Below are 20,957 nucleotides of genomic sequence, written 5' to 3' on the forward strand. Positions count from 1 at the left end.
GAGATAGGATACTGCTTATGCATGCCGTGACGAAGATATGACTCTTTAACTGACTTCACTGATCCCAAGTGACACTGCTTCGGCGCTCTTACATAAATAGCTCATCGTCGAGAAGCTCCAGCCCTTATGGCATACATCTAGCTCCTTCCCACGCCTAGGGTGGCATTGTTCAGTAGTGAGAGAAGTCTCTATTTAATTACTTAACCGTGGGCCTTGCTTCCATGTGGCACCAAGCCGTCATACTCAAAGAGTAAGAATGAATTTTCCACGTCCAGAATACCGACCATTCGCCAAGATGTACGCCTCCTGTGCCTTGGCGAGGGGGTAAATATCCACCACAAACGGCTGGACAGCTCCTGCGTCCACCAGTTCAGCAAGATATTGCAATGCCCCAGTACTGCCCTTGACAATGAAGAATAATGCACGCACACCGGCCTTGCATAAACCGCGCCTTGTGTGCTCTTCGACAAAATTGAAGCTCGCGGAATCCACAGAGACAAGTACCCCTGTCTCTCTTATATACTCCCAGCACTGCTCTAAGACCTCGCCGCCAACGACATCAATTACAAAATCGAACATCCCTCGATAGCGTTCCAGCATACCGTACTCAACCGCCTCATCCGCCCCAAGGGTCCGGAGGAACTCCCCATTGCGGGCATTTGAACTGGTGGCGGCTACTACCCCCACGCCTGCCGCCGCCGCAAGCTGAACAAGATACACCCCCACCGCCCCTGCAGCCCCGGTGATGAGCACGCGTTGGTCCTTCCTCGGTGCAGAGCAAGACCTCGCCTCCTCCACCGTGGGTAAAGGCATCTGGGCGTGTTCGAATAAGGCCTCGTATGCTGTCTGGGCACTGAGTGGCAGCGCTGCGGCCTGGGCGAAAGTCAATCCGGTCGGTGACTTGGCTACTTCATCCTCTCTCACGACAGTGAATTGGGCCCAGGTGGCAGCACGGTGCACGTCCGTCATGCCGAAGACCAGGTCGCCCGGCTTGAACTTGCTCTCAGGTGAGAAGACCTCGGTCACGATTCCAGCGAAATCGTTACCCGGGATGGCAAGTTCGTGCTCGTATGTTTCAGGCCATGTTAACATGTCCCGAATGATGGTTGTAGCTTTGACGCGGACGAGAAGCTCCCCGGGTTGAGGGAGCGTTGGGATGGGAATATCGTGGTCCAGCTGTAGGGCAGTGGATGGGGCGGGATTCGCCGGTGAATAAGGAACAGCCGCGGGAGAAGCGGGGTGGACGCGAATGGCTTGCATGATGCGCAATTTTTGGCAGCAAGTAGGAAAGAAGGAGTTAAAATAACTAGAAGTCGATCTCGCTGATCATCAGGAAATGGGAATCTAGTGTTGCCTGCGGGTTGTCTCGCGGACGAAACATTTAACAACCACGGAACGAGGCAATCGAAAAAAAAAAAAAAAAAAAAAAAGGAAAAAGAAATGTGTCCAGTAGGCTATCAATCGGCTATAAGCAAGATACAAGATCCGAAGGCGGCATGCATTACCCTCACAGAGCTTAGTCAAATGTAACTGCAGCATCGAGCTTCCTTACCCTTAGCGTTGGTGTATTCTTCTTGAAGCTCACAGCCATATGACCGTACTTGAAAACATATACGGAGCATACTTCTCAGCTCTGATACTGCTACGACGTGACTGAATCGTTTGGGCTCTGGTCTGCCGAATAGCTTGGACAGGATGCGATTTATTATTCTTCCCTCAACGCGGTAATTCACAAACTACTTCTTGTTCTGATCGCTACATAAATTTGAATATTCGTTCCACCTTAATGGATAGGTGACAACAGCAAGACGGTTAAGGGGAATGTTATTGACATTCCACTTCGGAGCAAATGTACAAGCGTCCCTTCAAGCCCATCAATCCACCATTACACCAACATCTTCTGTGCGACAAGATCCCTGTATTCCGCGTCATATTGCACAAGCACTGACGGACCCTCTCTCTCCAAGGTCTCCGAGTCAATCACAAAGTTGACGAAGAACGTAGCTGGCTCGGTCTTGCTCGCATTGGCGCTAATGCGGTGGTGACAGCCTGGTGCCTCGTACCAGGAGCCGCCAGTCTCGATCACCCTCATCGGGTCATCGTTCATCTTATTCAAGACAGAGCCGTGAATCACGTAGGCGGAGACGGAAGCACCTCCATGGCGATGAGGAGGTGTCGCACCATTGGGGGGATATTCGACCAGCATGCCGACAATGGTCTTTCCGGGGCAGTTGACGAGTTTATACTGATAGGCGAGGGTAAGTGTCGCCATGGGGCACCTAATCCAGTTTCAAATCATGAGATGTCTCTAGGTAGGAGCGGATTGGAGTCCCATGGACCTACTCGGGGTTATAGATTGGTTCTTGCATGATGACGGATCAAAGGGCTGTTTTGCGTGTGAAGGTAGTGTAGGCCAGGGGTGTGAATTAAGTTATGGTTGGAAGCTGCCGTTGTAGGGACTCAAGGAGTTTAAATACCTTTGGTAGATTTTCTCTATAGTATTCAAGCCGCTTAATTGCTCTGTCTCAAATACGGAGATGTTCTCTATCACCGCTACGTCAAGTGGTGATTCACAGCTCATTCGGGGATGCCGGCTTGATAGGCTAACCGGGTATTCAACGCGCCCCATCCCCTTCTCTCCTCTCATCTTTGGTCCCCAACAAGCGCCCTTTCACTCCGAACTTCACGCTGACTTCAGTCCCACCAGATGCTATGAATAAGCGCGTCCCACCCGTTCCTGGCATAAGTGCTTGGCCTTTTCAGTTTTGATACGGATGAAGTTGGTCATCCTTCTTGCTTTGGAGGAATTAGTTTGTTTATTCTCTCACCTGCGGCTGTAATCTCCTCCCCAGTACGACAGAAGCAATCCGGGCATTTACCCACCTCCAAAGTTCGACATTCCGCAGAGGCTCCGCTGAAGAACGCGGAAGACCTACCCCAGCACATTCAGCAGGCTGTATCCCGCTTGCTTGATTCCACTAGTCATGATGACTCGGGAGTCATCTTGCCTCTGGCTGTCATAGATAATGAGATCAAGGCGCGCGTGCAATACCTGGCTTTGTCCCAAGCTGTATCTCCATTCTCAGATATTCGAAAGGCATCATCTCGTTATGGTTCAGGGCTATCTTAATGTCTCCAGCGGACAGGTTCAAGCCAAATATGAGACTCAACCTTCTATGAAGATACCGGTGTCGCTGGCCCAGAGCCTCATGACCACCAAGCAGCTGAACCAGAATATACTGGCGCTGCGACAGGTTGCTTTCAGCAAATTCGATATGCAGATTCGCCACCCCTCATCGCATCACGATGTGGAGACAATGAACATACCGGCGATCTACATCTCTTTGCTTGAAGAGACAGTGTACCTTCGCGGACCAGGAAACGGCTTTGAATGGGGCCATGGCCATGTAACTACCTCGCATTATGTGTGGGGCCAGGAGGCGAACTATTACTCTTATAGACTGTTAAGATTACACAGTGAAGCTTTAAAAACAGTGTATATGGACTTCAGGTCCAAAAGGGCAGTGCGTGCAAGTAACATTTCTCTGGTAGCACTGAAAATGAGGTTGGTGGATAGATGGTAGCTGTCGGGTTCTCAGGATGTTGAGTACTTGTGGTATATACACTGTTCCCTCTTGACCTAACTGAGATTGTGCACTGGGTTATTCTAGGTGCTCTTGATGCCAGATGAAACACCTTATATCACTTAGATATATGCCTACCACGTTTCGTGGTCATCACAGATCCCGTATAACGGGTAATGGTAGAAAATATGTAAAAGTCACTAACAAGGTGCAAAGAGCATAAGGGATGCGATCTCGCCAACTTCTACAACTTATATGATTGGGATAATCTACTGAATGAAAAACTTATTCTGAATTGATTGGAATCCTTTATTAGGCTATTGGAGCACAAATCTTGTTTCTCTAGGCCTACACAAGTAGACAAAGCCGCAGGCCGAGTAGACCATTAGAAATCCCAGCCTTACATCATACAAGAAGTAGGACAAGGAAGTGGAATATATGTTGAACTAAATAAGTAAAGCGACAGGGCAAACCAGCGCAGGAGAGTAGAATGAAATGTGTACAAGATCAATAGTAATCATCGCGAGTCGATTTGAACAGCTGCAGTCCCGTCCTCTTTAAACAAACGCACAGCGGTCATCACCCCAGGAAGCCGTCACGGCCACGGTAGTAGTGATGGTCTTGACCTTGCGGGGCGGGGAGGTGACCCAAGGTTGGGGCACATCTGCGTCGTCGTTCACGGCCGGGGTCGTGGTGGGAACCTTGTCCAAGGTTACGGGGTGGGCGTAGTCTGAACACCAACCAATAGTCTTAGGCACGATTCCCGGCTTCACATATCTGGAAGAAGAAGAAGAAGAAGTGGCAGTGGTGGATGAAGGAGCAGGGAGGACGTGGGTGGAGTGCAGGTGGTGGTGGCTCGAATGGAAGCCGTGGGAGGAATGATGCAGAACACTGGAGCTGGAACCAGTAGGGCTCACCGTGACATAAACGGTAGAAACCGCAGCGCAGGTGGAAGGCGAAGGAATGGGTGCTGGGTCCACACAGTTGGCTCCGTCTAGGGGCTTGGAGATTGTGAAACGCTCTCCCTGGGCATAGATGATGTAGACGTTGGTGCCGTTGATCGCACTGATCTGGTAACCCCATTCGGGATTGGTGTCGCAGGGGATTTGCACCGAGTAGGACTGATCCGCCGTCGGCACATCCGTAGCCAGAGGAACGTAGGTTGGAGGCCAGGAGAAAAAGTTCCAGAGGTAGAGACTCAGATGCGTCGGATCCGTGTCAACGGTGGTCCATTCGACGGTGACGGTCGACCCAGCGGCATAGGTCGAATTCAGCGCAGGCGAAGTAATGCTGACGGCCGACACCAAGGGCGCGATCAAGGCAATCAGAGGGATGAAAGAGCGCATTTTTGGCTCGGTATGTTTTCGCTTGGCCGGTAATGTGGGGGGTCTTGGGATTCAAGAAGTATGCTGGCGGGAGATGGCACCGAGCAGAATATGTCCACGCAGAAAATGGAATATCAATGTACACTGTACAGAACAAAAAGCTGACAAGGAGTGACTGGCAGTTCAAGCACGACAGTAGAGCAACGAGCGACTGGTAGTTGGAAAAGAACTGCTAACCCTCGAAGCCGGAGGGCATGAGAGAGCCACGAGGATTAAATATCGACTATGGAGAGTGTTCAATTTCCCAGGAAATTACCCCCAGCAGGGTGGACGAACCCACGATCGAGAAGAGAATTGCTCTTAATCAAAGTGGTAGTCTAAGGGGCCGCCGTAAACCTGTTTGGGAGAACCGTTATTTCGCTGTGGCATGCCCGGTGGGCCAATGCGCAGCTAAAGCCGTGGCTGCGAGACCCAGCCAATTGATTAAGAAACCGAGCGGTTGGCTGGTGTCACTTGTGTCAAGAATAGGGATGGTGATGTCTTGACTCTGTAGGGCGTTTGGGGGATGGTTGGAAACCGTGACAGGAAGAGGAAGGGCGATAAAGATCAGGGGAGAGATGCAAGTAACTCATCGAAGCAAGTACTCGTGCAGATTGTGGGGAGACAGCAAGTTAGATCGACGGATGATTGCTATGTTCATCGCATGGAATTTACATCAATAACATGATCCTATGTTACTAAGATGTATCTACAGTGACAGAGGTCCAGGAACCGGGAGCCCCAAGCGACTGTAACACTGTTCGATATCGGGGTGTTCTACCATCCCACCCCTTTCTGCCTCGTCAGGACGAGAGAATCACAGCCAGGCATACACTCCCTCTCAAAGACTCAACGGAATAGGCATGCCGGCTCCAAATTGACGTTTCGGGTCCCATTTCCGCTTCAATTCCACCAGTCGAGGTAAATTCCACTCGCCGTACCATACGGCGGGGCCTTCGTCGCCGTATGCCTCATTCACGTAGCTGTGATGGTTCTCGAACCCCATGACGGACTGGATCTCTGCTCGAGTTGGCTGGATGAAGTCGTCCAGCGGGGCGGCATATTTGGGATCGTCCATGTAGTTGACAAAGACCCTAAGCCAGTCAGTTCAGTGGTGTTCCTCTTCATGGGTCCCCAAGAAAAACTTACATCTGAATCTTGGTGTCTCTCCAAGGGAAGACACCTCTCTCCTTCTCCGGGACGGCCATGACAGTGGCCTCGGAGTGTCTTTCGATCATCAGCAAGCCATTGAACCAGTCATGCTCGGCCGCGAACGTGCTCCAGTTGGTAAACGCTGCGACCATGGTGTCCACGTCGGTATGCTTGAGACCCATGGAGTACATGTTGGAGTTCCAGCGGCGGTTGCACATGATGGGCGTCTCTTCACCGTACGTGTTCCAGGTGGTGTTCTTCCAGAAGGTGACCTCGGGGTCCAGAGCCATGATCTTGTCCAGATGGGGCGCAGCAACGGCGTCATCACCGAAGACCAGGAGGCGAACATGGAGTCCGGGCTACGCAAGGCAAGCTTTAGTATACCACAAGCCAAGGGGGTTGGGAGGGGGAAAGGAAGTACCTGTTTCGTAGTGTGGTTGAAATCACCGAGAATGCCCCAGAAGACACCTGCCGGCAGATCTTCGTCCACGGACTTCAACAACTCAAAGGCCGACGCGTTCCGGGCGTTCGGGATGACGAAATCGCCAAACACGCTATTCCCGCCGTTGGTCAGGTCATACATCTTGAGGGTAGCAGAGGTAATGACGCCGAAGTTGTGCCCCGCCCCACGGATTGCCCAGAAGAGATCGGGGTTCTCGGTGGCGGACGCGGTGACCAACTCTCCCTCAGCAGTCACCACGTGGGCTGAGACGAGAGAGTCGGCCAGAATACCGCGAACACTATACAGGGTTCCCAGACCACCACCGATCATGGTGCCAAGGGCGCTGATGCAGCGATCCGTGCTGAGCGCTGGTGGTTGGGTCGTGATCAGTAGCTGGTTCAGTTACAAACAACCGAGGATAGTCTTACGGAGCTCCTTCTTCACATTGTAAACCATGTCGTAGACCTCGCCATTCAAAACACCAGGGCCGATGGTGATCGTGTCCTTTTCATAGTCCAGACACGCATTTTTCAACAAGCTGAGATCGATGTTAATCGCGTTCTTGACCGTGGTATAGCCTGGCTTGACACTGTGAGCCGACCCAGTCGCCAAGAACGGGATGTCGTGCTTGTTAGCAGCTTTGATCTGGAGATCGTCCGTTAGCATGCGAGTTGTTTTCTATGAGAGAACTGCAAGCATCGTACGATATTCTGAACATCCTTCTCGTTGGCAGGCTGAATGGCGGCGATGTAGGACGGGTCGAACAGGTTGGACCACCGCGAGGTCATGTTGAAGTATTCCGGGTCACCTGGAAGGTACAACCGAGCCCCAGGAGACAATACGGGATCAAAGATCGCTTTGAAATCTGCTGGGCCATCATCGCGGGGGGCGAGGGTGGCCGCTGATGCCACCAAACCGGGCAATGTCGCCAACAGAGGGACAATATAGGATATCATGGTGGACGGCGACTTTGAGACTTGACTCGCTCTGCCTTTCACCAAAAGTGCTCAATCTTGCACGGCAGCCATGGAGATTATAAAGCTTCGTTAAATTAGCATGGTAACCGATTTCTGTTGTCCGACGACATCCCCCCCCTTGCGTTTCCTCAAAACTTGAGCCCGGAGCGATGCTCCACGCTCAGCTCGCCTCTCCAAAGGAATTGGGTACATGGGTCATGCATAGTGGGCTCTTCGCTGGCTGAATTTTAAGACATGAACGATCAACACTCGACTGTTACACAAGCTAAGGTAGTATGCATAGACTGCAGGATTCGTCGTCAATAGTTGGGAGCGCCAGCTCTCACCTTGCTTCATCTCTTATTTTTTTTCCTACACCCGGACTACACAGTAGACTACTACTACTAGTTAAATCCAGGAATCTCCCGTGATTCCGAATTGTCCCCACCTGGTGGCAAAATGCAATCTGTTTCCAATTTTCCATCTGGACCAGCTGGACAGTGGAGGATGACAAGGTTCGCAGGCAGGCTGATGATCCCCGAAACATGCAGACGGGAGATTCAATGGTGAAGTCGATCATACGCTTCGATCCGGGCTTTCCTTCCCGATTACCAGTATCGTCCTCCATCGAAATCAGCTCTATGTGATCGCACTGAGGTCTATCTGGACTGGTGCTGGGCCGGGATGGCACGCTCACGATCGAGGGGTCCGGATACGTGTTACTATATCGTTACTTTCTGAGTAGTGGCCTGCTCCATCATACAGCAGGAGATCCCCTGATCAATTCGCTGCACTGGCCGTGGTAATCTCCTTCTTTGAGGTTTCGCTCGGGTGGAAATTTCAGAGACTATGACACGTATTACATTTATATACTTTGAAGCAAATTTGAGACATTAAAATGACAAAACATTCAGATCAGATCATAACAATATATACAAAAAGAGAAAAACAGAGCGTAGTGCAAAGGCAAATCAAAATTTGATCTGCGCCAGCTTCATATTCGGGTCAGCAGCAAATTGCTCAATGATGCTGCAAATCCCATTCGACAGCACCGTGGCCTCTTCTTGCGCGAGCACGCGACTGTTGGCGCACACCTGCACCTCCAGGCGGTCCGGATGCGGTTCTGTAAACACCCAGACCTCGTCCAACGGATCAAAGACGGCGAGTCTAGAGAAGCGGACATCAAGTAGATCATCGTCCCCTTCAGCGTTGGCATCAGCTTTACCCACCCTATCGTTGACGGGTCCGCGCAGTGGAAGTCGGTAACTGAGATCGATGTTCTGATGCTGTACGATGAAGCTCAGTGGCGTCTCCGCAGGCCAGCTCGTGCTGTGTTGGAAGATGTCGCGGAGCTCAACATGCTCATGAGCCAGTGCACGAATATACTGGTGTTGGGCATGGTTCATCAGGTCCAAGACCGTCCACTCATCGAAGGATTCAGGGAACGTGATCCGCAGGGGAATAAAGTTCAGGCAACATCCTAGCAAGGACTCGATGTTGTCCATGGGAAGATTACGGCCGTTCACCGTGTGCCCGAAAATCACGTCCCTGGCTCTGAGATGATGCGCAAGGAAGAAGGCGCTCGCGGATTTGACCAGCGTAGCCATGGTGACGCCGGCGGGCAGCGAGGGGGGCGGCGAAATACCTTTGAACGTCCACAGAGTCTGGTGCGACTGCTCAGCACAAAGGGTAGGGGGCGGTGCTGGGAATGGAGTAGCCATCTCCGCGCCTTCGAGGTACTCGCGCCAGAATTTGAAGGCTGGATCTTGATCTTTGGCCTCTTGGGTGGGCGCCGTGCGATGATAGACGTATTGAGAGAAGTCCGACGTCGGTGGCAAAGCGGTTTGGTTGTAGAGAGCAGCAAAGTCGCCAAACAGTCTAGGAATAGAGACTCCGTCCCACTGCGCATGCGAGATCTGGATCGTAAGAACCACTTGCTGTGGCGCCGAGATGAGAGAGAACTTGACCGGCAGTGAGCCCGCCATGACGTTCAATTCGGGCAGCTCAGTACACTCCCACTGGGCGCGGCAGAGATCCAATGGCTCTTGTCCATCCGCACAATGATACTCGCGGATCTCAGCGTCCACATTGCCCAGGACCATCTGCATGGGACGCCCTTCGTATTCCACGAAACTGGTGCGAAGGATGCTGTAGCGGTCGAGCAGGGCTTGGCAGGCAGCGCGAAGGCGATCCATGCTCACCGAACCCCCCTTGATGGTCCAGTTGTATGAGTGATATGTCTTTCGCTCAATGAAGAAGAACTGTGCCTGCGTCGCGGGGAGGAAGTCTTCCAGAGTGCTGTTCTTGGGGATGCGACCCTGGGCACACATTTGCGCATGCAATGACTTCCCATCATCAGGAGAGGTCAGCGAGAACGGCCGGCTTAGTTCAGTACCCTTGCTTCCGTGGCTATCACCATTGACCAGTTTGGGAACTGCCTCCCTCGCAAGATCCGTGAGGATGGGGTGGGCGAAGATATCCGCGACTGTGAAACTCATACCCGCAGCGCGACCAAGAGCGGCCGCCTTCATAGCATCAATAGAGTGACCGCCTCTCAGGAAGAAGTTGTCATTTGCGCTGATTGTATCCAGTGGTAGATCAAGCACTTGCGACCAAATTTCGGCAAGCTTGCACTCTGCTGGGGTGGAAGGGGGATCTCTGTTGGACGCTCCGGCTGAGGCAGAGGATGCGGAGGCAGCGCGATATCCTTGCAGCTGCTCCAAAGGCATAGATGCCACAAGATTCCGGAGGCGAATACGGTCCACCTTGCCCGAATGTGTGCGGGGCATCTGCCGAAGAGGAAGGAAGATGGCCGGTACCATGAATTCAGGAACCTGTTGACGCAGTCTGACCTCTGCAGCCGCGACCTGGGAGGCAAACTCCTCACTGGGATCGGCAAAGGTATTGTTTGCCGATGCAGAAGACTGCTGCTCCTCATCCTGTACTTGATTTTCTGGCTGTAGAACCAAGGCGACAAGTTGCGACTTAGTGGTGCCGCCTGGTGCAATCATCTCAGCGACAGCATCCCGAGCAGCGCCCTCAAAGCATCGAAGTACATGGACCTCGACTTCAGCCAGCTCCAGTCGTTGTCCTCGAAGTTTAACCTGTCTGTCCTTGCGGCCAATGACGGTCAGCGATCCATCAGGGTTGGAGCGCACCAAATCGCCACTCATATACAGACGACCAGCAGTCTGCTGCTGAGGACGCAGAGCTTGCAGCCATGACGGGGGTTTGATAAATGCCTGTGCGGTCTTCTCGGGCTGGTTGATATAGCCCTTACCAACGATTGGGCCTTCAATCAACAGCTCACCAATGGCGCCGTGAGGGACCAGGCAGTTGAGATCCTGTGGATCAACCACCCAGAGCACACACCCAATGGGATATCCCACGTTGCGGGGGTCGCTGGTGGGTGAAATGGAAGACTGGACAACAGATAAGGCGGAGCATTCAGCAGGCCCGTAGCCATTGATCAGTCTCACATGAGGAGCCCAGGAAGACACATCGGTTTCGGTCATGCATTCACCGGCCAGCATGAGGCTATCGATAGTGGGCAGATCCTCGGGACGAAACAAGAGAGCGACAGAGGGAACCAGCATGGCAAAGTTGGCTTTAAGAGCAAGGGCCACTTCACTGAAGTTGTTCTTGCGCTGTTCATCGGTCACCACGCAGATACAGGCTCCGACCATGAGGACACTCAGCTGCTCGAGGATGCTCATGTCGAATGCGTATGAAGAGAATTGTGTCACACGCGAGCGTCGTGTGAGCTGCCACGCCGCAATGTGATCGCGAGCATCACTACAGTAAGAGCCATGTCCGACGACTAATCCCTTAGGTTTGCCAGTGGATCCCGACGTGAACACCACATACAGCGAGTGGTCTGGTTGAACCTTGGGAAGAGACACCTCTGTGCTCTGCTGAGATTGCTCGGCCCACGCCAGATCGTCTGTACCAAGGAGGACAACCCTTGATGCAAGCTCTCTGCTTTCGGCCGCATGAGTCGCTGAAGTCACCACGATGCGGGCATGAACCTCATCGCAGATTTCCTTCCGACGTTGCTGAGGATATGAGGTATCCAGCAGCAGCAATGTTCCGCCGGCCTTGAGCACACCCACCATGGCGACGGGGGTCCAGCGAGATTTCTCGAGGCAGATAGGGACCACCTCATTGGGTGCAATGCCGCCACATTCAGACGTGAGATACCGCGCCAGGCGAGTCGAAAACTCATCCAGTTCGCGATAGCTGAGCGATCCTTCCGTGTCACAGGCGGCCTCGCTGTCCGGGTGTTCCAGACAACGCTGATGAATGATATCGTGCACACATGCCTCCACCAGGGGAGGAACCACCTGGTTTCGCGCCCAGATCAAATCATGATCATGCTCACTGAAGATATCTACTGCAGTGACCGGAGCATCGCCGCTGGTCGTGATGATAGACCGGATGGCCTTTTCGAAGGTGGCAATGACACTGGAGGCTTGGGAGTCCGAGAGGACACTTGTCTTATACCGGAGGTTGAGAACAAGGTGGTCAGAGTTAGGTGTAACACCGATGACGAGATCATCCTACGGTAAGAGTTTGTTAGTCTGTCCCCTGAAGGAACTTTTGAAATACGCACCTCAGCGCCATCCTCCATTGCCAATGTCTGAAAATCCAAGGCTGTCTCCCCGTCCGCAGCAATCTGTCCTGTTTGCACACCAACGGAGGTGTTGAAGAGTGCTCCGCTTGTGATACCTGCAAGTCGATGGGCATCTGACAGTGAGAAAGATTGATGGCGAAGGCTCTGCAGATACTCCTCCTGGAGCTGGTGAATCGTCTCCTGCACCGTGGCATTCTTGTCGAAGGAGATCCTGCAAGTCAGAGGGTTCAGAATAGCGCCCACGGCATCTGCAATCCCGTCAATGGGAAGGTCACGGCCGGACTTGACGTAGCCAAAGCAGATATTGTCGGAGTTTGTGTAGCTGCGAAGGACAAGAGCCCATGCCAGGCCTGCCAGGTTCCAGATGGTCACGTTGTGCTGTCGGCAGAAGCTGTCGACCGAGCTCTCTCCCAGAGTGCTTTCCTTTAATGTGCGAGAAACATGTCCCCATTCTTCCTCCGTATTCTTATCACTCACATCAGGGTTGATGCTGGGAAATTCGCATGGCTCGATGCCCTCAAGGTATTCCTGCCAATAACGCGTAGCAGCCTCGTGGTCCTGACGGTCAATGTAAGCAACATAGTCACTGTAGAGAGGTCCACGTCCATTGGACAATTTCCCTTCGTAGGCTAGGCAGATATCACGTTCAATAATCTGCATCGTGGTGCGATCCATGATTGTGTGGCTCATGTCGAGGCGAAGGAGAAGCTCTTCGTCCCTCCCATTCTCAACGCGACAGATGTGGATTTGGTGCATCAATTCACCCTTGGGCCAGCCACCAGATTTGCCGAGAGGAAGGGGATCGGATGCCGACATCAGAGAGTGCTTGATAACTGAGTCCGGTCGGACATGGCGTAAAACCACCTGGTCCATGTATGACTCTGGAGACGCGCTATCCACGAAGACAGTGCGCAGCGCAGCATGTCGTTGAACGACCCGATAACAGGCGTCGTAGAGCCGTTGGAAATTGAGCTTCTCGGCAGTTGCATCCTTCCGAGACTGGACCTTCCATGTCACACTGGCATTGTAGTTGTCTACCTTCTTGGCCTGAGCGATAAGCATTCCGCGTTGGCTAGGCGAGCAGGGGTAGATGTCCTCAACGTTGTCCATGGAGATCCCCAGACTGGGAAGCGTGACTTGCACCAGTTCCTTCAACTGAGGATACGTCAAAGATGACATCAGGGGGAAATCAGCCAGAGTATGTGATATGTGGTCGGACGCCTGTGAAGCTGCGACCAAGTGAGATCCGGCAACCTCCAGTGTCTGCTGGCACGTTGCGATCCACGTATTGATCATGTCCTGATGTTGGACTTCGCGCGGATACATGAACTGGAACTGGAGGCGACCTCGCTGCACCGATGCAAAGACTTCGAAGATGCCGAATCGCTGGATGTCCTCCCCGGCATCCAGGGCTCCCTGCGCCTCGTGCGACTCGGCAATGAACAACGCATCGGCATGCTCCAACTGTTGAAATTCGCCGGCATAGTTGAAAATCAGCTCCATGGGATGCTCCAGCTGGAAGGCTTTGCGGCCGTCGGGGTTGAGATAGCGAGAGGCAAAATAAGCCCAGCCTTTGGAGGGGACGGCACGACGAACGTCCTTGACTCGGCGGATGGCGTCCAAGAGGTCATCCTGGGCAGCCTGCTCCAACCCAGGAACAACAACCGGCCAGGCGACTGTGAACCAACCCACGGTCTGAGCGAGATCAATGGCTGGGTCCCAGACCTCCCTTCCATGGCTTTCACTGAAGGAAACTGGAGTAGCACGGTCGGGGAATGCTCGGCGGAAGGAGTGTAGCAGGGCAGCATGGAGAATTTCAACAGGCTGAGTATCAAACGTATGATTGGCAGCACCCAGCAAGACCCGAGTGGTTTTTTTATTCAAGGTGAAGGTGCGCAGTTGGGTATCCACGATACGGTTGGGCTGACCGGGTGAGGCAAACCAGAACGCTCTGGGATCCTCATGGTATGTCTGCGGCAGATCAACGGGCAACGAAGCCTTTGGGGTCAGCATATGCTCAGCATGATGAGACTGCATCCGAGACCATGCCTGGAAGGAGATGGAGTCGTTGGTTCTCGGCAGAGTCTCGCCCTTCAGGATGGATTCAAGATCTGCAAGGATGATGCGCCACGATACCAAGTCAACCACCAGGTGATGAACAACGAGGAACAGATGCTGTGATCCATCTTCAAGCACATTCAACAAATTGGCTGCCGCCAGAGGCCCGGCCTCAATGTTGATGCTCTTTGAGGTGGCCGTGGTTATCTTGTTCATGTGGCCACGTGTGCGCACGTCATGGACTGTGCAGGGCCAGTAGTCCTGCTGTTCATGAGCTGCTGGTAGCCTGCGGATGCTTTGAGTCCAGGGACTATCCGATGAGCGAGTGAATCGCGCTCGGAGCATTGAATGTCTGGCAAGGAGCGTGCTGGTGGCTTGACATAGCTGTTCCAGCGAGATAGGCTGGGCGAGACGTAGTAAGAATGTCTGGTTGAACCGATTCCAACCGCCGCTCTGTGCCTGGTGATCCATGAACATCTGCTGAATTGGGGACAAGGGGAACTCGACGTCTAGTTCATCCTCTTGTGCTTGGTGGCGCATCATCGGGGCGGCCGCAATATTGAGCACAATCTGCGAAATAGTCTTGTGCCGCATGATCTCATCCAACGAGACGGCAAGGCCCTTAGCTCTGGCCTGGGCAACAATCTGCATGGCCGTGATGGAGTCACCTCCGAGATGGTAGAAGTTGTCATCCACTCCGATCTCCTCCAGCGGATGATTCAGCACATGGCTCCACACAGCTTGCATTGCGCGCTCCGATTCAGAGGTGGGAGCTCTTTTCTGTGTGGCCACATCGCTGCGATATAGCGCCAGCTGCTCAGGAGAGCAGGTCCGAGCCAGGTCCCGCAGTCGTCGGCGATCCAGCTTGCCCGCAGCACTCTGCGGCAGGGCACGGACAGGGAGGAAGACTTCTGGAACCATGAATCGCGGCATGCTGTCACAAAGCCTGCCGTGAGCTGCCGCGGCTTGTTCGTGGAAGGAGGGGGGAGGAGTCTCCAGCAGTAAATCTCCACCGAGGTCGAGAGGGGCAGAGCTTGTCTCATCGAAAGCGTCCGCAACAACAAAGCCAATCAGGTTCTGAGTGGAGGCCGATGGTGTCGTGAAAGTGACCATCTCCACAGCGACACCGGTGAGGCCTGGCCAGCATTGGCGGACATGCTTCTCGACCTCACCAAGTTCAATGCGTTGCCCTCGAAGTTTGACCTGGGAGTCCCGCCGACCAACATACTGCAAGGATCCATCGGTATTGTAGCGCACGAGATCTCCAGTCTTGTACATCCTACCCGATGCGCCATGCGGACGGATCGTGCGCATCCACGAAGGGGGAGAAGAGATAAAGACGGCGGCTGACTGGGTAGGATCGTTCAGATATCCTCGGGCAACCGTGGGGCCCTCCACCAGAAGCTCACCGACAGCGCCGATTGGAAGCAGGATGTCGTGATTCTCGGGGTGCACTACCCAGCAGCCAATTCCAGTCAGAGCGAAGCCGATGTTCTGGGGGCTTGATTCCGTGGTGATGAGTGGCTGAATGGTTGTTGAGACTGCACACTCGGCTGGCCCATATCCGTTCATCACGCGGCATTGAGGATTGCTCGTGGCCCAGTCGGCTACATCAGATGGTGTCAAAGGCTCTCCGACACTGACCAGTACTTTGGTGAAGTCTGGATTGTCGCGCAGCACATGTCGAGCTAAAGAAGGCGTGAGATGAGCATGCGTCAAGCAGAACTCCTTGGTTGCCGACGCCAGTTCGTTGCGCCGCTGGAAATCCGAGGGCACACAGAGGCACGCGCCAGCCATGAGCGCGCTCAACGTCTCCATGATGCTACCGTCGAATGAATACCCGGCAAACTGCAGCAAACGAGAGTGTGGAGTAACTTGGGTGATGTCGTTCAACGCCAGGGCACTGGCACAGAACGACTGATGCTCAATCACCACGCCCTTGGGAGTACCGGTTGAGCCCGATGTAAATGCAACGTACAGGGTGGAAGTGGGTTTCCCAGGGATGCTCGGAATGATCACATCAGACGGCCAGCTCTGCGAGTGTGGTTCATCTATGACGAGAGCTGCAGGGGCCAGCTGCTGCGCGAGCTTGATATTTCCCTCAGAGGTCAGAACAACAGCGGCATTGACGCGCTGACAGATGTTCTCAAGTCGAGTTTGCGGTTGGGATGCATCAAGAAGGACAAAGGCACCACCGGCCTTTATCACTCCCAGAATGGCTACGGTCGTCCAACGAGAACGTTCCATACAGATGGGTACGATTACCTCGGGCCGGATGCCATGAGATGTCGCCAGCTCAGCTGCTAAACGGTCGGAGAGTTGATCCAGCTCTCTATAGGTAAGCTTGCCATCCCAAGCCCAAACTGCAGTCGATGTGGGATACTCAACACAGCGCTGCTTGATGATGGAATGGACACATTGAGAGTCGACGGTGGACAGATTGCCACTCCATTGCTGCAATTGAGTAACATCCGCTGCACTGAGCAAGGGCACACTGGCAAGGGAGCATTGGGGCTCGGCCAGAAGAACCTGAACAACCTGCTCGAAGTGACGGAGGATGCGCTCAACACCGGCCTTGGGAACCACGAGGGGATCGAACTCCATGGCAACGTCCACCTGGCGTGATGCTGTCAGGCTACAAACAACAGACAGCGCGCAGCTGGCAAATCCACCTGCAACTGCCGCACCGGCTTCCAGAGTAGTGAGGAGTGGACGCTGTTCGTCGGCCCAGACTGGCTGTACCACTAGCTGACTCTGATAGCTGCATCCGTCAGCGGCGTCGCTGCTCAATTTCCGAATGCGCTGCAAGCCAAACTGCTCGAATGGAATCATCTCTGTTGATTGTTTCTGGACGGCTGACAGCGCAGCCAGGACCGTGTCCGTGGGATTGAATCGTACCCGCAGAGGCAGTGTTGCGACAATGGGCGCAATCATTTGTTCGATATTGGCGACAGGAGCAGCGCGACCGGATACAGTGACCCCAAAGACCACATCAGGCGATGATGTATAGTGGCTAATTACCAGCGCCCATGCCAGTCGCAGGACGTTGGAGATAGTATATCCACTGGGAGCATCCTCGTGATATACGATTGAGCGCTGGCAGCTGTCCCGGGGCATGGGCGTGTAGCCCGGTGATGGCAGAGCAGGGAACACCTCTGCTCCGAGGCCTTGGAATTTTTGTTTCCAGAATTCTGGAGTGCTGGAATTGGCAAGTCGCTGCTGCATGTAGTGCATGAACGGGGTCATTGGGCTATGAGCGAGGACGTGCCCATCATACGCCTTCTCAAACAAATCCATGAGCAGACGAGATGCCCATCGGTCACACACAGAGTGATGCATAGTGATGATGAGGTATGTGGACGAGTCAGTTCCTGTATGACTGTCTGGGCTAGATCCAGGGAGAAGGGCAGCATGTAGCAGAGGATCACCAAGCAGGAGAGGCTCCGTCTGGCGCTTCTCCATATACGTTTCCTTGCTTGCTCCGGCACTCTCGTCGAACTCGTCCCACTGGAAAGACTCATGAAGAACCACCTGGAACATGCCTCCATCAGGCGCCGATACAATTCTTGTCCGCAGGATGGGACAAGCCTGTACGACTGCTTCCCATGCTTGACGAACCCGCGCATGGTTGACATGCGGTTGCAATAGATGGACGAAGCGGGCAATGTATGCCCCAGGCTTTGCAGCAGACAGTGCCATCATGCCTTCCTGGAGCGGCGTGCATGGATAGATGTCTTCGATCTGGTCTTCCTCCACTCGGCATTGCTCTTTTGCGGCGGAGATGAGAACCGACTTGGAGTAGCCGTCGATGAGCGCAAACGGCTCAAGCTGGTGAAGTTGCACAGACGGCGCCTGGTCCAGCTTGGCGGCAATTATTGCGAGCTCACTGAGTTGCGATGATCCAAAGACGTGCTTGACCGTGAGCTCTATGCCAGCTGCGCGTGCCCGGCTGACGAGCTTCATGGCCTTGACGGAGTCGCCACCCAGAGCAAAGAAATCGTGCTCCATCCCGACCTGGTCTCCATTGAGGCGAAGCACATCGACAACCAGCCCGTGAATGAGATACTCATGGGTCGACTGCGGTGCATTGGTGACGGCTGATGACTTTGCCGTGCCCGTCCATTGCAGCAGTTCTTCGTGTCGCAAACTTTGAGCTTCCTGTCGCAATCGCAGACGATCGATTTTCCCCGTCACGGTCAGTGGCATGGACCGGATCTGCAGGAAAATACGGGGAATCATCACGTCGGGGAGTCTTTCCTCCAGATACTCGATGACTTTATGTACAGTGGCGACAAATTCCGCGTTCGGCTCCGTGAAGAACGAATCGCCATGAGCAACGGCACCATTCATGGACGACTCTGGCGCCTGAAGCGCGGGCACAAAAGCCATGAGAGTGGCCACTCCGTCACCATCAGCAGGTACAATGGCATCGATGACCGCCTTGCGAAGCAGAGGCGATGCCTGTGCGATATGGAACTCGGGCTCCCCCAAGTCAATTCGCTGTCCCCGGACCTTGACCTGGCGATCCTTTCGGCTGACATATCTCAGTAGGCCGTTGGAATCGTAAAAGGCCAGATCACCGGTCTTATACCACCCTCTCACACGATCCTGGGTCTTCCTCTTTCCATCCACCGTAGCCAAGATTCCCTCCGTTCGCCAGGCCGGAGCTTGCAAGAAACTCGCAGCGGATTTCTCCGGGCTGTGGAGGTATCCTTGAGCCAGGCTGGGGCCTTCCACCAGGATTTCGCCAACTGCTCCAATTGGAGCCAGGGTTTCCGGCTCCCCAGGTTTAATCAGCCAGCAACGGGCATTGGCCGGGGTTCCGATGATGCCGATATCTGCAATTGTGTGGATCTGGGGTGACACACAGCACACGCCGGCCCATTCTGTAAACCCAAAGGCTTGGAACAGACTTGTGCGACTTGCCCATACGGAGATCTGAGCCTTTTTCAGCGCTTCACCAGCCACCAGAATGCGACGCAGGCCGGGGACCATGTCGGGATGTAGGGTCGCCAGCACAGTGGGGGTAACAAATGCCCAGTTGATCCCCATTGTCTGAACGGCGTCACCCAAGCGACTGACACGGTCCGAATCGGACGGCATACAAATCGTGCCACCGGCGGACAGGGTGCACCAGATTTCAATTAGCGACACTCCAAAGCTGAACGAAGCAAATTGCAGTACACGACTGGTGGAATCGAGATGCAGCGCATGGCAGTGGGTGGCCACACTGGCGAGCGCAGCATGGTCGACCAAACATCCCTTGGGCTCACCGGTACTGCCCGAAGTAAAGAAGCAGTAGGCCGGCGCAGTCGCGTCAACGGGCCAATCGTCGGCATTCTGTTTCGCGGTCTTCATCGGGAGGTCCGACAGAATGCTGTCCGCCACTGCCAGAGTAGGAGTGATCATGTCAGCCAGGAGAGTTTGGTTCTCGGGAGACGCAAGCGCCAGGGGAGGGTTGTCCAGCTGCTTGATGATTGAACGCAGGCGACTGGGTGGCTGTGATGCATCCAGAGTGACAAAAGCCGCACCGGCCTTGTTGATCGCAAGCATGGCGACAATGGCCCACAGGGACTTGTTGAAGCATACTGGAATCAACATGCCTGGCCGCACCCCTTTTGTTTGCAGATATCGTGCCAGGCGTGAGGACAGGCTGTCCAGTTGGCCGTAGGTAAGCTCTCCATCTGACGCGATAAGGGCCGGGTGCCCCGGGTCGGTCATGGCGACATTCCGGATGATTTGGTGAATTGTCGCCGCAGAGAGCTGGACGGGTGCCGCTCTATTCCACTTCCTGATCAAGCTTTGGTGCGTAGGGACCGTCACCGACAGTTCTACGGGGCTGACCGTGCTGCCCGAGTCCTCCACTGTCATCAGCGTCCGCGCAGCCTCCACCAAGAAGGATGCCAGATGCTCCGCCTGCCCACTAGATACCACAGCAGTCTTATACTTCAGGTACCACTCGGACTGAGTCGGGTCGACGACCAGGATAATGTCACACGTCTGGATCAAGAGAATTTCAATGTCAGCCAGTCTGTTTGGTGAGAGTAGTGGTGAGCCTAAATTGGAGATACCTCGTCGTCATTTGCTGTGGTCAGGCAATCAGACTCTGGTGTGTCAGGTCTGCTGCTGTTCCGATATACTACGATTCCCGTGTTGAAATAGGGGAAGTGATTCCGGTTTCCTTTGGACACAGACCATCCCTTCCCGCGAGAGAGCTGGGCAAGTGTGAGATTTGGACTTCTAGGTGCCCCCAGCAACCTCATATGCTTCTTGCTCCCTGTATCGTCTGCGGAAGATGATATCTCTTGTACTCCAACGTGGGCAGTCTCAACCTCGGCATATTCCCAAAGAAGCAAAGCCCAGATCGTTGCGAGGAAGAAGATCGGATCTCGCTGTTTCGAGGTCGGGATGCTATTCAAACAGGACGAGCAGGAGGACGAATCAAAGATCCCGGCCTGTTGGAGCGCACAAGAGCACAGGTTCGTAACACCCCATAGCTTCGTCACTGTGTCTGCAGACAGATTTCCGTCGTTGCGGATGGGGAAAAGGCACTTCTCGGCCGGGGGAAAACTTCCGTCCTCGTGCTGGTTGATTGCCATGATGATGCGGCTATTTCTGGTGGGCAAGTGAGTTTAAACGAAGGGGTATTCACGGTGAAAGGGATTGATATATTGGAATGATTTGACTAGAAACAAGACAATCTTCCGAAGGCTGGCCGAAAGATACTCATTCGACCCTTTTGAACAGTTCAGGGGGGAGGCGATCAGT

The 20,957-nt window shown here is 53.9% G+C and overlaps 6 protein-coding genes across 6 annotated transcripts in view, besides 1 other annotated feature; 1 reads left to right on the plus strand and 5 right to left on the minus strand.

Annotated features, from left to right (window-relative positions):
- ACLA_017740 (NADP-dependent oxidoreductase) overlaps positions 1–1,260 on the minus strand; it is a gene marked incomplete at both ends in the record, with an annotated part of 1,392 nt that extends 132 nt beyond the window's left edge. Inside the window, 2 exons of the mRNA XM_001268506.1 lie at positions 1–11; positions 285–1,260. The exon at positions 1–11 is cut by the window's left edge and continues 132 nt beyond it. Coding sequence (XP_001268507.1) covers positions 1–11; positions 285–1,260 — 987 coding nt within the window. The remainder of the gene's footprint in view (positions 12–284) is intronic.
- Positions 1,261–1,407: 147 nt separating this feature from the next.
- Positions 1,408–1,441: a microsatellite.
- Positions 1,442–1,885: 444 nt separating this feature from the next.
- ACLA_017850 (cupin domain-containing protein) lies at positions 1,886–2,369 on the minus strand (the record flags this gene model as incomplete). The annotated part of the gene is made up of 2 exons (XM_001268507.1): positions 1,886–2,279; positions 2,344–2,369. 2 exons carry the CDS (start codon positions 2,367–2,369, stop codon positions 1,886–1,888), a joined length of 420 nt encoding a protein of 139 aa, XP_001268508.1.
- Positions 2,370–3,110: 741 nt separating this feature from the next.
- ACLA_017860 (uncharacterized protein) lies at positions 3,111–3,481 on the plus strand (the record flags this gene model as incomplete). The annotated part of the gene is made up of 2 exons (XM_001268508.1): positions 3,111–3,407; positions 3,461–3,481. 2 exons carry the CDS (start codon positions 3,111–3,113, stop codon positions 3,479–3,481), a joined length of 318 nt encoding a protein of 105 aa, XP_001268509.1.
- Positions 3,482–4,141: 660 nt separating this feature from the next.
- ACLA_017870 (GPI anchored serine-threonine rich family protein) lies at positions 4,142–4,930 on the minus strand (the record flags this gene model as incomplete). Its single annotated transcript, XM_001268509.1, has 1 exon — positions 4,142–4,930. One exon carries the CDS (start codon positions 4,928–4,930, stop codon positions 4,142–4,144), a length of 789 nt encoding a protein of 262 aa, XP_001268510.1.
- An 859-nt stretch (positions 4,931–5,789) lies between these two features.
- Positions 5,790–7,498, minus strand: ACLA_017880 (FAD-binding oxidoreductase; the record flags this gene model as incomplete). The annotated part of the gene is made up of 5 exons (XM_001268510.1): positions 5,790–6,042; positions 6,098–6,459; positions 6,522–6,910; positions 6,971–7,187; positions 7,247–7,498. 5 exons carry the CDS (start codon positions 7,496–7,498, stop codon positions 5,790–5,792), a joined length of 1,473 nt encoding a protein of 490 aa, XP_001268511.1.
- A 971-nt stretch (positions 7,499–8,469) lies between these two features.
- nrps12 (nonribosomal peptide synthetase fmqA) lies at positions 8,470–20,788 on the minus strand (the record flags this gene model as incomplete). The annotated part of the gene is made up of 3 exons (XM_001268511.1): positions 8,470–12,057; positions 12,111–20,189; positions 20,261–20,788. 3 exons carry the CDS (start codon positions 20,786–20,788, stop codon positions 8,470–8,472), a joined length of 12,195 nt encoding a protein of 4,064 aa, XP_001268512.1.
- Between the last annotated feature and the right edge of the window lie 169 nt (positions 20,789–20,957).

The sequence above is a fragment of the Aspergillus clavatus genome, genomic scaffold (genome assembly GCF_000002715.2).
Source record: "Aspergillus clavatus NRRL 1 1099423829805 genomic scaffold, whole genome shotgun sequence".
In the NCBI taxonomy this organism is placed as follows: domain Eukaryota; kingdom Fungi; phylum Ascomycota; class Eurotiomycetes; order Eurotiales; family Aspergillaceae; genus Aspergillus; species Aspergillus clavatus.